Raw genomic sequence first — 15,432 nt, 5'->3', positions numbered from 1 at the left:
ATTCCCTCTCTTGCTCAACTCACTTTTTTCATGCTATACTTGTGCAAGTATATCTGAGATACGAAGTTGATTTTACGGTGGGCAGTATGATTTAACTAATCAGAAATCACCCAAGCAAACAGAAAATAATTAAATTATAATAGATTGCCAAAATCTCCACAAGAACAATGTCCATCGACAAATCTATGGAGTCGCTTACTATCACGGACTATGATTTCACGGTCAGTAATTTCAGAGATAAACTTGATGAATGTATGACAATCCCTACACATACTTATATTCTTGACAATTCTTAGTGGAATTCCTTTACTTGTCTGCAACAATCCAAAAGCAATGGCTAACTTTTCACTGTGATGTACAGACGATGCAGGCTCTGCTTCATTGTCCTCCCCGTCAACTACTTGCATGCTTTGAGAATGATATCCCTTACTCTTGAACTCATCAAGTAACACGCTCAAGTATTGCTCGACCTCTGTTTTATGAGGATACGACCAATTTTTTGGTGAAAATGAGTGAACTTTATCCTTGATGCTTAACCAACTCCAATCCTGCAACTTTCCAAGCTTTTCATTATTCATCATTTTTCTTACTCTTGAGACATCCTGCCATCTTTCAGCTGCAATATACATGTTTAACACGAGAATATAGGTCTCTTTATCTTTAGGCTTCAACTTGAGCAATTGTTCAGCAGCATAACAGCCTAATTCCATATTTCCTTGATTTCTACAACCTCCAAACAAAATTGACCAGATCACTTCATTGGGTTCACTATTCATCTTCTTGGTCAGAGCAAAGGCTTCCTCCAACTGCCCTAGCCTTACGTACATGTCTATCAAACATGCATAATGCTCCAGTATCGGTTTAATCTTGTAGCTTTTCTTCATCATTTCAAAGTATTCTAGGGCCTCATTAACCAGGCCGGCTTGGCTAAAAGCAGCTAATACACCAACAAACGTGATCTTATTTGGTTTCACTCCAGCTACTAACATTTCCTTGAATGATTGAATTGCTTCCTGTGATCGGCCATGTTGGGCAAAAGCTGAGATCATAGATGTCCAAGATATCATAGTCCTCGTATGCATCTCTCCAAAAGCTTTGGCAGCATAGTCAATGTTGCCACACTTATTGTACATATTAAGCAGGGAAGTTCCCACAATAACATCAGCCAAATACCCGCTCTTTATGGTCTGAGCATGAACCTGTTCCCCTTGATCCAAGGCCACCAGAGAACTACATATACTCAAGACACTTGACAAGGTGAAAAGGTCTGGTTTTATACCAGATCTATTCATCTTCAAAAAGATATTTAATCCTTGATTTCCACTTTGGTGGGCAGAAATCCGATTCTCTGCAAGATCCATCATTTGGGCATGGCCTGCTATCATAGCGTTCCATGTAACCAAGCTGACAGAGTCCATCTCATCAAATAGTCTTTTTGCTTCATCAATCAATCCACATTTCAAGTACAAGTACATTATTGAATTATCGATTAGCAGATTCCCTTGAAACCCCTGTTTGACGCTCAAGGAATGTATTTGTCTCCCTACTTCCAAAGCGTGCATTGCACAACACAAACTCAAGATGCTGGTGAATGTGAACTCATTGAGCTCAATATCTTCAGACAGCATCATCATAAAATACCTTACGCCCATCATAGGATCCCCATTATCGCCACAAGCAGAAATGACCGTGGTCCATGAGACAACATTCTTATCTTCTATCCTTCTAAAAGTATCAACAGCCGAAGACAACCTTCTACACTTGGAGTAAAAGCTACAAAGGGCATTACCAACACTCGTGTCAGATTCTATACCATATTTAACAATGTAGGCATGAATTTGCTTCCCCAATTTCACAAGTAACATAGATGAACAAGCACTTAATAACGTCCCAAACGTATGACTCGTTGGGTACGCCCCAACTTCCAACATATCTACAAAAATTTGAATGGCTACCTCAGGCTGCGAGTCATGAACATAACCCGTCATAAGCCCTGTCCAACTAACAACATTTCTCCCAGGCAATCGATCAAACACCTTTTGTGCATACTCCATCCGCCCACATTTAGCATACACATTGATAAGAAAAGTCATAACAAATGTATCTTCGTGGGTTCCAGTTTTAACAATGTGGGCATGCACCATTCGAGCATTCGACAAAGATCGTTTCGCAACACATTCTTGCAACAAGGGAACATAGAATGAAGATTCAACTTGTGTACCTTCATTAAAGGTAGACAATGCCTCTTTTAAAGTTAAGAAACTCTTCTCCAAGTTAATATTTGGGTAGCTAACACTTGGACTCTGAAATTCCAAAATTGCAGCACATAATCAACAATTATGCTAAAAATTCAACACCCATCTTATTTTCATATCCTAAATCATCATAACTAAATAAATGGGGTGTAAAATTCATTAAATTTTCCAAATTTAAGCTAGGAAGTAACTGAATCAATTTGAAAATGACAATTAAACTAACCCAGAAAGGTGAACTGATGCATAAAAACATTAAATTGAAGAATTTGCATTGAAATGAACAGAAAGATCACAACTTTAAGCAGTAACACAATCATGGAAAAATAGGTAGAATTAAAGTAGTGATGATGAAATTGAATACCTTTTCATGGATGGGTGTCGACTTTCTTAAGTCAGGGTCGAGTTTGAGATTGCCATTGACAGCAACAGAAGGTAAAGAAGCCATGAAAGGAGTGAGGGCATGGATGGAGGAGAGAGAAAATGATGAGGTTTCAGTTTGAGATAACAGGACTTCTGCTGTCTGTTACTCGTAACTTCTTATCTGTTAGCCTGCCACTTCATTCTCCATCTACTCCTTTTTTTTTTTTTTTTTTTTTACAAGTAAAATGCACAATTTAGTTCCTGCACTACTAAGGATCTCTTCTATTGACTAAAACGAGTTAAATTAAATATTTTATGAGAAAAGGAAATTAAGAGATGAAGTGAAGTGAAAATAATCTGAAGAGAACAGGTTCTAAGAGCACAATTAAGACTTTCTTCTATTCACCTTATTCTTATACATTGATATACTATTAAGGTCAAAAAAATTTGTCCAAAAACAATATATAAATAAAAAAAGTCAAAATTTTAAATCTGAGCTATAGCTCATAATTGTCTAATTTGATTTAAACTTTTGACTTTTTATTTTTTTAGGACAAAAAAAATTGTTTTTATTTCTGTGTGATAATTGATAAACTTCACTTTCAATTAATGAGATGAATAAAAGATTGTAAATGACATATTCAAAAGCTAGCTTGGTCATGATACCCTTACGATTGCCCTAAGCTAGCCAGGCCAAACACTAACATGACTCTAATTAATTTAACAATTATTTTAATTTAATTTTATTGAGCTACTAGCTTAAAGCCCGTGCAATGCACGATTTTACCATATTTTAATGCACGGTTTTACCATATTTTATAAAAATTTACAACAATTTATAAATCAACAATTTTCGAACGATTTGCCAAATTGGTGTTAATAAATAAATAAATTATTAAAATAGTGTTTACTTAAAAATATTTCTCAAAATAGTGTTCATGTAGGTTCGGATATTACAAAGCTAGGAGTTAATATTGCTTCATTTAAAGTCTAAATTAAAAATTAGAGTCTCAGAACTACTTTTTTTTTTCTTTGACGGCCAAAACTAGTTCTCTTAGGTTTTACTTCACTATTGTTATAGACGTTGATGGTAGATGCAATTGAGAAGGAAACATAGTCAATCTCTGGCATCACAATAATCAGGTATGTTTTCCTTCTTTTCTAATTAAAATTCAACTGAAATTTATGTGGGCTTATATAACAATTAGATTAAACTTTTAACGGAATTACTTTTCTTACTAACAATTTTATTCTATTTTAATAACAATTATTTTTCTCTTTTTCTAAGATAATTTTATTTCTTATCATATAACTAATATATAAAGCTAAACTTTTAGCCAGATCATGAGACAACGACACTTGGCATTCCAACTTTTTGCCAAGTGTCGCGCCACGTTAGATATATTTAGATAGATTTCATAGGATAAAAAAAATTAATTTAGAATTCTATTTTCAATCAAATTTTGATAGAATTTTAGGATAAAATTATTAGTTGAGAGTTTTATTTTCGATAAAATACCAATATTTCATATGTATAAATTGAATTATAATTTTATTCAAAAAAAATATTAGATTATAAATCTAAAAAAAAATACTAATATTATTATTAGTCATTTACATGCCTATTACATAGTACATCAATTCCTAACTAATTTTGTACTAGAGATATATTTTGAAATTTGACATATAGATTAAAAATTTATCTCAAATTTTAATAAACAACCCGGGCATCGCACAGGACACAAAACTAGTAGGTATATATAGTTGTTCAAACGGAATTAATTTTCTTACTAACAATGTTGCATGTCTACTTTTTAACAGATCAAATGGAGCTTCCAACTCTACTTCTTGGCCAACCCGACTCTTCAAATTTTCATTGCATGAGCACACATCTGTACCTTTAAGGTTGTTCGATCATCATTACCAAATTCATAAAAAATGGTGCTAAATTGAGTTTTTATTTTTTATTTTTTATTTAGCTAGTATGACATGTTTTGAGTTATTTTGTAACAAAGTAATACCATCTCCAAATTGATATTGCATTGTAAAACTAGCAGTTGGTTTCAAGAATGGTGATTGAGTACCCTTTGATAATTTAAATCCGACTAAATAATGCATTATGTATCATGTTACATATACATTTTTTGACAAGGTTAACAAAAATGCTAGAATCTGTTGTAAACAAAAAAAATATGCTAGAAATTTTTAAACATTTATATTACTTCGTATTCATAATCCATACTCTGGTCAAGATACCGTAAGCATTAAAAATAAAGAATTTGATGATACACATATATATTTGGATTGTATTAGCCATTAATTTCTAATTCCTAGCTTTGTAATTTCCGAACCTTCATAGACACTACTTTGAGAAATATTTTTAAGTTAACACTATTTTAGTAATTTTTTTTTTTTTAACACTAATTGGGCAAATCGTTCACAATTTTCTTACAAAGTATTCTGCCCTAAAAAGTATGATAAAGTTCCATATTTTTAAAATTTTTCTAAATAAACATTTTAAACTGTACCGGTACGATCGTATGATATACATTATGAATATCTTTTTAATAATATATCTGTTGATTTTTCTATAAGCAGTTGTTAAAAGACTTATTAATTTGGGGGAGAAATATTGATTACATTAAACTTTTTTTTTTTCCTTAATAAGTAGTATAAAAAATGTGGAAGAATTGAAATAGGAAGGAAAAGTTATATTGAATAAACTATTTCCTAATATGCTTTGGGAAAAAAAAAAAAACAAATTACATAAGTTTTTTTAGAGGGAAATTTTTTAACCAAATACTAACACATGCCACTTTTTATTATGATCTAAAAATGCTATCTATATGTAGTGATCTAATTTCCATAAAACTTATTTTAACTTACATAAAAGAAGATTAGATGATTTAAATTAAGTTATACTTAGATCCAATAAGTTTAAATAAGTAAATTCGACGCTTAAATAATGAGTTGTAATAAGTTCAAAAAAATTGTAATAAGTTCCAACAAATTTAATCAATAGTAGGATGAGAAGTATTAACGGAGGAATTCTTGCTGTGAGTTTGGGACCTTGAAGGAAGCAACTGAGCACAAGGACATGATTCAGGGTGAAGCTAGCCTTAGTCGAATACTTCCTCTATTTTTAAATACTTGTTCCATTTTCTTTTTTCGGTCGTTTTTAAAGACTTGTTCCATTTTCTTATTTGTAAAGTTTTTATAATATTTAATTCATTTATCTCAATTAGTAGTCCCAACATAAATCATATTTCGCATATTATTAATTTCATATTATCTCTCCTCCAATTTGCTCAACTACTTTTACTTTTTATAATTTTTAATTCTTCCACCTACCCTACTATCTCCTTATTTTATTACTTTATTTCATTTCTCCTAAAAATTTCGCGCATAGAGAAATGGAGTAAGTATATGAAAACGGAGGAAGTATGATAATAAACAAGTTATTATTTTCCAATTTTTACTTAATAAACCAACTTTCTTCCAATCAAAACTCATTTCAATTTCACAAGTTGATAAAAATCCAATTCAATCCAAATAACATCACCACCAATCCACCATTTATTATTGTCAACCAAACAATGAAGGATAAAAATAAATAAATAAATTACATTTACCTCACACAAATATCCCAAAAAAGTTACTCAAAATAGTATTATGTGGTATCTAGTGGATGTTAAACTACTCATAAAAAGCACTATACTAGTTCTAGGAGTGCTTTATCCACCCTAATCAATGCAAAAAGAAAATAAAAATAACAAAAGGTGTTTCTGTTCTCTTGGAACTCCCAACACCCAATCCCGCTTTTTCTTTAATATTTACACTTTCCCCAATTTTTGTTTTTCCCAAATTTTTCTTTGTATTTTATCTCACCAAACTTCACAATACCCACTTCCTCTTCTTCTTCTTCTTCTTCTTCCTCTGATCTAGGGCTTTTACAAACCCTAATCGCCGATTTCTTCAAAATTCCCCCTTTTCCCGCCATTTTTGCTCTTACCCCTTCACTGCTTTCTCCCTCAACGGTTAGTAGCCGTTAGATCCGTTGTTTTTTGAACATTTTGCTTTATGGGTTTTTGCTAATTTCTTGTAAATTTGACCCCTTTGTTTATGTGGGTTTGTTTTTGATTTCAGTGAAAATGGCGGAAGTGGAAGTTGAGAAGAAATGTGAGGAGGAGAAGGTGAAAGGAGGAGAGTTGCTGTTTTGTGGTTCTACTAATTGGGATACTGTTGGTAGGAAAAAAACTGGGATTGAAGGTAATTTGTATTCGCCTACTCGGCTTCGACCCCTTGTCGGTATCGACATTCGCTTCGTCGCCTCCGGTTGTGGTGAGTTTCCTTTAGTTAATTCAGCCATTTAAAGAGAATTTGCTTTATTCAGGGGAGGTAGATTTTTGTTAAAGTTGTTAATTTTGTGCTGGGATTATTAGTATTGTTGGTTGTTTATTAAATTTTGGTTATGGGGTTTGTGATTTATGCCTTGTAGTTAGTGAATTATGATGTTTATGATCATTGGAAATGTTGGTTATGAATGATTTATGTAATCATGTGTGATTTATGCCACGAAGTTGGTGAGTTTCGAAGCCATTGATCTTTAAGTATTGTTGGTTGTTTCTATGTAATTTTGGTTATGGGGTTTGTGATTTATGCCTTGTAGTTAGTGATTTATGATGTTTATGATCATTGGAAATGTTGGTTATGAATGATTTATGTAATCACGTGTGATTTATGCCATGAAGCTGGTGAGTTTCGTAGCCATTGATCTTTAAATATGTTATGGATTTATGCTAGTGGGTTTGTATGAACTAGAATTAGCTAACTGTATGCTATAGTCTTTAGAATTGTTGGTTATGCTCTCGTGCTGATGCGTTTTTGCTTGTGGGTCTGTGATATAATGTATGATCATTAGAAATGTTGAGTTGAAGTACTTGTCTTTATTATTACATTACTTGATGAGTTTATAATAAAGAATTTCTATCATGTTGAATTGATGTTCATGTAGTTTCATGTCATTGCGTGGCATTGGATGTCGATGGTCGGTGCTATACATGGGGGAGAAATGAGGTATGTATTTGTTAACTTGAAGGTCTTAGGTCTTTATCTGCATAGTTTTTGTAGGTTGAGGTGTTAATCTTAAAAGTGTTATTGTAATTACAGAGGGGACAGTTGGGACATGGTGATACTCTGCAACGGGATAGGCCCACAGTTATATCTGAGCTCTCAAAGTATGTTTTTGATGTGATTAATTAGTTGTTGGTACCTAGATCATTGTTGCTTTTTTTGGTGATCCTTATTACTATCATTCTCTTTGTTTATCTTCTAAAAAAGTTTTAATCTTTCTAATTAATCATCTCTGATTCTTACAAATAGGAGCTGTGTCTTCTAGTGTGTTCATATAAGATTTTTGCTATCCATCCATATTAAGTTTAATAAAACTTTTGAGATATTTTCTTTTAATATGACCTTTTGTCCCAATGAGATTTTTAAATTTTGTTTTCTTCCACCCTCTCTCTATCTCTTTCTCGCTTATATATAGTGGTCATGTCTTTCTACCATCGGACTGTGTCCCACATTTATTCTGAAGATTACTTATTATTTTCTCTCAGGCATAGAATAGTGAAAGCAGATGCCGGGCGGTCACATACAGTAGTCATGACCGATGATGGACAGTCCTTTGCCTTTGGTTGGAACAAGCATGGACAGCTGGGAACTGGTTCACTTCGAAATGGTAGGACTAATTCTTCTTTGATCCAAGAACACGTGTAGGATTTATATATATAATTTATGTTGCTTGAAGCATTGTTCTTTGCTGAAGTGTGAAAATATACAATCAATTTTTTCCCATCACTTTCATTAAATTGTGAAATTGATATGAAGGGCTTATTTTCTATGTATAATTAGAAATATAGGAGCATGATTGAATTGGCGATAAGGAATTGATTGTGGCACCTATTCAGTTAGTTTTATGCTGATTAGGTCATTGAGCTACCTAGAGGCTGGTCTTTCTTGGTTCTTTAAACTTTGTCCAACATGGTTTAAGTGCCCTCGGTCTCTAATTGCCTCATCTCCAAGTCAGCTTCCCTACTTTGCACTCACAGTATTCTTCCACCTTGCTGCTGATCTGTCACATTCGTTAAGGTTTCAAAGGAAGAGGATTGTTGACTTTGGGCCTTCATCAATCTTCCCAGGAAAATTGAAAGCTGCCAAACTTAAATGTTCAAGGCTTGTAGGAACAATGTATGAGGATGATGTGGAGGAGTTCTCTTGTATAATTTTAGTTGATTTTTTTAATCTGTAACATGGGTCGGAGATCTTTTTTGTTTAGGTGTCTTAAAATATCATATGCTACTTTTGCCAATTGCAAGGAGCACTTTTTGTTATTATCATCTAAAAGTTTAAAATCTGCATGGAGACTTTGAAATCTGGATCCTGCAATTTGATGTTCTATGCAGCTGCTCTTCTTATATGTATTTTTCTCCTTTTTAGAAATAGAGTCTTCTCCTATACGCTGTCAAGTATCTGAAGTCAAGGCAGTTGCTTGTGGCGGGGAATTCACTGCATGGTTATCTTCTACTGAAGGAGCTACTATACTGTATGGTTTGTGATTTGTGCTAATATTTTAGTTTTCTGAATTTGGAAGGTTCCGGTAATGGCTTATTTCCATGCTTTTCTTTAAGCAAGTCTCTGATTTATTTTTATATTGTTTTTCCTTAGAACGGCTGGTCTTCCCCAATATGGTCAACTTGGTCATGGAACTGACAATGAGGTGTGATTTTTCTTTGAAGCTTCTATTCATTTAATACTTTTGGATTTTAAGGCTTTGAAATGAATATATTTTTATGGTCAACTCATTGATGGAATCATTGTTCAACTTACTGAATTTGAGGGATTTTGGCCTGTTCCATCCTGTACATATTTAAGGTTCACACTTTCACAACTTGTGTGGCTTTACTAGGTTATGCTGATATTTTAGGTAGAAGGAGCATGTGTTTACTTGGATATAGAAAGAGACCATCACAAACTTCTGTTTATTTTGTGTTAAATTTGTAGATGTGTGACATTACAAAGCTGGACACTACATTTTATCAAGTAAAATTGCTGGAAAGCATTGAAATTCTTGATTCAGTGTTGGATATTAGGGTCGAGTGGATGGTGTGAAAGTAATGGGTTATTGCTATTGAATATCGTCATGGTATTTCTTCCTCTGTATCACATAAAATTTTAACAAGGCTTGACCTTTTGAACACTGATGGCTAGTTAAATACTTATAGTATGAATTGTATGTTAGATGTGAAATCCTGTATTTGCAATGACTTCAATAACTAGTGCTGATTCTTTGTAGTGCAAATATATATAGTGTTCTGTGCTCATGGAAGTGTGTTGCCTCTCAGAATTTAATATGTTTGTGACTTATCCTTTCAGTACAATACAAAGGATAGTTCTGTAAGACTTGCTTATGAAGCTCAACCGCGGCCAAAAGCAATAGCTTCCTTCTCTGGAGAAACAATTGTTAAAGTTGCATGTGGAACGAATCATTCTGGTGACTTTTAATTTGTTTTCTACAATTAGTCCTTGCTCTGCTTTGGCTGTACGGTGTTTTTACTTAAAGTTTCTTCTGTGATGCAGTGGCTGTGGATTCCAATGGCTATGTATACACGTGAGTATCTTTTTTTGCAGCTGTTTAATGCTGTTCAATTATGTGTGTTGTGGATTCTAATGGCTTGTGTCATTTTTGCAGCTGGGGCTATGGTGGTTATGGAAGGTCTGTATGCTATTTTGATCTCCTTTATTTTATTTATTTAGTTTTTCTTATGAACATAGCCACATAACAATGAATCATGAAATCTTTTTTTGGCGTGTTTTCTGGTTTTAAGGTCTCGAGTATTTAGTTCTTTATAGGTAATTTGCTTGTATGTTGAAGAAATTGTTATCTTTAATAGATTGGGACACCGGGAACAGAAGGATGAGTGGTCTCCACGACGTTTAGATGTGTTTACGAGGCATAATGTTCTACCTTCTGATGCAATAGTTTCGGCTGGTGGTGTCAGTTCGGCATGTACTGCTGGTATGGCTCTGATTCACCCTTCAGCTGAGTTAATTACTGATTTCTTTGGTCTCTTGTGTGTGTATGGTGTTTCTCCCTTTTATAGGCCTTATTGTTTGTGCTGTAAATTAGCTCAAAATGGGTGTTTCCATTCTCATATCATGGTGACTTGGTGAGAGGAAGACACCTAGTATCATTAATTATGCGATGATTGCTTGTAGTTTTGAGTATGAGGTTTCTTAAACATCCTGGAGACTAAGCTCTTGTTTTTCATGCATTTGACCTCTCTCTCTCTCTCCCCCCTTTGTTTAAACTACTAGCGGAATGCAATTACTAGGTGAAATATACCCAATGGTAATTGCGTTAAGGTTTTGACCTGACCTTCAGTTTTGATTTTGCGGAATTTTTGCCCTTTTGGGATTCTAAGGCATCATGACCTTCATGAATTATTGATTTGGTTTCTCTTAAGGTGGATTGTTTTTCTTTTTCTTCTTGTATTGATTTGGTTTGTTGATCGCCGAGTTTTCATTTGATTAGTTTAACTCTCTGTATGTTGAATTATTTATGGATTCATCCTTTTTTTTAGCTGGTGGTCAATTATACATGTGGGGAAAAATGAAGAATACAGGTGATGATTGGATGTATCCAAAGCCAGTTATGGATCTAAGGTAGTCTGTCCATTTTTTTTTTCTAGTATTTGCTTTACTGTCTCATTTTTTATGATTTGGGAATAAAATGAAAATTGTTTTCTTTATTGTCTAATTGCTGAAGATAAGCTGCTTATTTAGATAGTTAGCCTTTTACAATTGATAGTGTTCAATTCTAATCAGCCAAGCTTCCAAGTTCTGTTCTTTTGTGTGGTGGACGTGATTTAATGTCTACTTCCTCAATTCCTCCATTTTTTTTAGTTATGCCGTGCTGACTTAGGGCACTTTTTACGTCATTTAGTTCTTTTATTGGGTTTTTTTTATTGGTAATTATTGTCGGTATAGGCTGTGTATTCTTTGCCTCTTGTAATAGTTTAAAAGTTGACATTTATTATTTATTACGGAGTATTTTTAAAATAAAGTATTGGTATATCATCTTTTTATTTTCATATGATATATGCAGTGGCTGGAATATGCGATGTATGAATTCTGGTCAAATGTTCCATTATGTTGGTGCCGATTCGTCATGTATTAGTTGGGGTCATGCACAAAATGGAGAATTGGGTTATGGACCCAACGGGCAGAAGTACACCTCGTTTCTCTCTTGTGGATTAGAGTTATAATTTCTTTTTGCAAATAGGTTGCTGATCTGTTAACTCTTTTTACTAGATCTTCAGCTAATCCCAAGAAGGTGGAAATCCTTGAGGGCATGCATGTTATCAGGTTGAAGATATATGCAACTTATCAGTTGTATACTTGTATTTATCTTGCAATGGACTTTGAGCAATTTTAACGCCAATTTATTGTGTTTATAGTGTTGCATGTGGATTCGCACATGCCATGGTGGTGGTTGATCGAACAGATGTTCTTGATCGTCTTGAACAGGTATATTCTTGTTGTCCATAATGTTCCCCCCACCCCTCTCTTTTCATGTAATACGAGGCATGTATCAATATTTTACCATTACCATTTGGCTTGTTATGTTTTCCAAAGATCAAGCTAGCTAAATATCAAGCAAAGAAAAGGAAAACAATGGAATATGATGGGTAGTTGTTTGCCTCATTGCCTCTTGTCCTTTTCTTTTATGAATAGTTGCACTTTCTATCTTTTATAGTCCATCTGACTTCTGATGCCCATATGACATATGCTGCATTTGTCACAAAGAAAAACTTTTTTCAATGGAAAACATATTACAATGGAAATATGTTACATCTCAGTTTTTGGTTTTCTTGAGAATTGGAAGGGAGGAGAGGAGGGGAAAGGTGTGGGATAAGAAAAAATTGTAGATGCAATTTTGAAAAATGGAGATTATTTTTTCACTGTTCGGATAACTATTTTCAACTTAAGAATTTTTTTTTCACTCATTACAAAGTAAACAGTGGAAATCCGATTTCTCAAATACGAAGTATGTTGTTTCTCTAAATCAAGCACAACTTTAATTTTTTTATTTTTTTATTTCCACAAGATTCCTTCACTTCCTTGTGTTCTACGTTAATGGGTTTGCCTTATTATTTTATTTTTTTAATTTTTAATTTTTTTTTTATATTACGCTGATTTTGTTGACTGTAAGCATTGGTGCTAGTTTTAACATCTTTGTTTTGTGACAGCTTGATGTTCATGATGGAAAAGCATCTGGAGAAGGTATGTAGTAACAAATCTCCTCATTTACTTTGTCCTTTGTCATGTGCTGGTGTTTTATGCAAGTAATTGGCATATATCTGATCTACAATGCGGATTGAATTATGTAGTTGCTGAGGTCGAAACACCTGTGACCTCTGCCAAGAAAACTACCAAGAAAAACCCTGCTGACAATTCCAAGAAGAGAAAGAAGTCAAAGGACTTGTCTGAGTCTGAAGAGGAGGAAGACCAAGATAGTGACAATGGCAGTGATGATGAAAGTGAAGAAGAAATGGAAAATGGACACGTGGATAGGAGGCAACGGGGTGGGAAAGCTGGGGGTAGAGGCCGTGGTAGGCCTAGCACGAAAAGTCCAGTTGAGACTAAAAGCAGCGGCAGAGGCCGTGGTCGCCCTAAAGGGTCAAGAGGGAAGGCTCGTAAGTGAAGTTGAAGTGAGGTGTTGAATCTTAATTTCCCGCATAAACGAGCGGAAATTAACAAATGGAAACCAGAAAGAAATTAGCACAGCCTTATCCTGCTCTTTTCTTAGTTTCCCATGTGGAAGAAGCATAAAAGTAGGTAGAAACTGTTTAAGAGATGACGGATTATTGAGAACGAACGACATTGATTTGTGCAAATGGGTTGACATCAAGCATAGTAGGGGTTGAACCTACACTCTTCCCAGGGTTAACCAATTCCCATGAAGATATGCCTTTGATAAGGGTCTTCGAAAAAATTGATATACTTCTCTAATGATCTGGTAAATCGTTTAGGGGTTTTAGCTCGATGAGTTTCTGCTATTGTCTAAATGTGTAGAGGTGTACTACTTAGGCCTTTGGACCTGTTGACTATTCATTTTTCCCATTCAAAACAAGAAGGAAAAGTGAGGAAGAGGAAGGCTAGGTTCTTACTTAGTGAGAGTTTAATTGCTTAGTGCTAACATTATGTCACGGGAAATGATGCCTGTGAGAATTTGGTTTGTACTTTTATAATTTAAAAGGAAATTTGATCTCTTTTATTGCTCTGTTTGTTGATGATAAATATTAGCTCACTTTTATTGCCAAGTGATGAAACAAGTATACAACCATCTTATGACCTCAGGCTAAGAGCACCCACAATGGGTAACTCACTAACCTCCCCACACCACTCTCTCTCATAGTTTGGGGTAACTCACCATTGTAAATGGTGACTTGTGAGTAACTCACTTTATGGGGCACTTCTCTCTTCAAGGTAACTGACACCTTGAACCGTGTGCATAAAATTTATTATTTTAATTTTTTTTTTGCCTTTAAATTGTGGGAAACGATGTCGGTTTTGCATGAAAGTTCCTGATTTTTTATGTTGCGTCAGTAGACTACAACGGACAATTGATACCATTTGAATTATGTAGCCGTTAGGTATTTGCATGAACATTTGCCAATAATTTGTATAGTTTTAAAAGTGTGAAATATCTTATAACGGTAATAAAAAAAAAATCTACATTGCTTTTCAAAAAAAAAAAAAAAAAAAAATTGCCGTTGAGATTGTCATAATTTTATCTATAAATAGAGTCCAATATTGGCATAATTTTCCACAAGTAAATTTTTACCTTTTCTCTATTAACCCACAACATTCAATTTTCATACTGTCTAAATCCAAAAAATATTAACCCTACTTATGGATCCTAATAATCCAAATCAAGGAAATAATTTTTCTCCCCAAACAATCCAAATTACCAAATGAATTCCAATTCTCCAATTTTTCAAGCTAATTTTCAATTTGACCCAAATACCCTTTCTAATCAAAATGTTCAAAAAATGTTATATTATAACATTCCTAATCGGCCAATAATACCTCCAAATCAACCATTGTCTAACCAGTTCCCACAACAATTTCCAAACCAATTTCAACAACAATTTGTGCAACAATTTCCCCAAAATTATTTATCTTGTGCAACGTTTCCAATGTCTCAACATTTTGGTAACCAACTAGATAATAATCTAGCAACTCCTGGGGGTGATGGAAGTAGTAACAAAACTCCCCCCTGAAATCAATGCTACTGATGATGACAATGACGATGAAGAGGTTGACGTGGTAGATCCAAAAGAGAGCAACAACGCTTCCAGTAGTAAATGGGGAGCACAAGAAGATGATGCACTTGTATCCGCTTAGATTCATTGTGCACTATGATCCAGAAAAGGCGATAGATCAGACTTTGAGGGATATGTGGAAAGGTATATATGATTTGTATGAGCTAGCTAGGGTAGAAAAGCCTTCTATCATAAACGTAGGACTTTGAAAGCTATGAAAGGCCGATGGGTAGAATTAACAAAGAATTAAACATATGGGTCGGTTGCTACGCAGAAGCACAACGTACAAATGGGAGTGGTACCAACAACCACAATGTCATGACTGATGCTCAAGAAATGCATAGAGCAGCACAAAATGGAGCACGATTCACTTTACTCAGTGTATGGGAAGAGCTGCGTAATTGTGAAAAATGGAGGCCAACAAACAA

The 15,432-nt window shown here is 34.1% G+C and overlaps 2 protein-coding genes across 2 annotated transcripts; one reads left to right on the top strand and one right to left on the bottom strand.

Moving 5' to 3' along the window:
• Nucleotides 1-119: 119 nt before the first annotated feature.
• LOC145586592 (pentatricopeptide repeat-containing protein At4g14850-like) lies at nucleotides 120-2,843 on the bottom strand. Its single transcript, XM_081643468.1, has 2 exons — nucleotides 2,617-2,843; nucleotides 120-2,303 (listed from the first exon to the last, which is right to left on the bottom strand). Exons 1-2 carry the CDS (start codon nucleotides 2,698-2,700, stop codon nucleotides 135-137), a joined length of 2,253 nt encoding a protein of 750 aa, XP_081499594.1. The 5' UTR covers nucleotides 2,701-2,843; the 3' UTR covers nucleotides 120-134.
• Nucleotides 2,844-6,483: 3,640 nt separating this feature from the next.
• Nucleotides 6,484-13,953, top strand: LOC145586591 (uncharacterized). The gene is made up of 17 exons (XM_081643467.1): nucleotides 6,484-6,652; nucleotides 6,762-6,956; nucleotides 7,630-7,691; nucleotides 7,785-7,852; nucleotides 8,234-8,355; nucleotides 9,114-9,219; nucleotides 9,342-9,393; nucleotides 10,050-10,167; nucleotides 10,254-10,284; nucleotides 10,366-10,389; nucleotides 10,568-10,692; nucleotides 11,258-11,339; nucleotides 11,782-11,904; nucleotides 11,988-12,041; nucleotides 12,134-12,203; nucleotides 12,926-12,959; nucleotides 13,067-13,953. The coding sequence occupies exons 2-17, from the start codon at nucleotides 6,767-6,769 to the stop codon at nucleotides 13,378-13,380; spliced, it is 1,575 nt and encodes a 524-aa protein (XP_081499593.1). The 5' UTR covers nucleotides 6,484-6,652; nucleotides 6,762-6,766; the 3' UTR covers nucleotides 13,381-13,953.
• The last annotated feature ends 1,479 nt before the right edge of the window (nucleotides 13,954-15,432 follow it).

The sequence above is a fragment of the Chenopodium album genome, chromosome 16 (genome assembly GCF_948465745.1).
Source record: "Chenopodium album chromosome 16, dcCheAlbu1.1, whole genome shotgun sequence".
Taxonomy (NCBI): domain Eukaryota; kingdom Viridiplantae; phylum Streptophyta; class Magnoliopsida; order Caryophyllales; family Amaranthaceae; genus Chenopodium; species Chenopodium album.
This window is presented reverse-complemented; position numbering and strand designations above follow the sequence as displayed.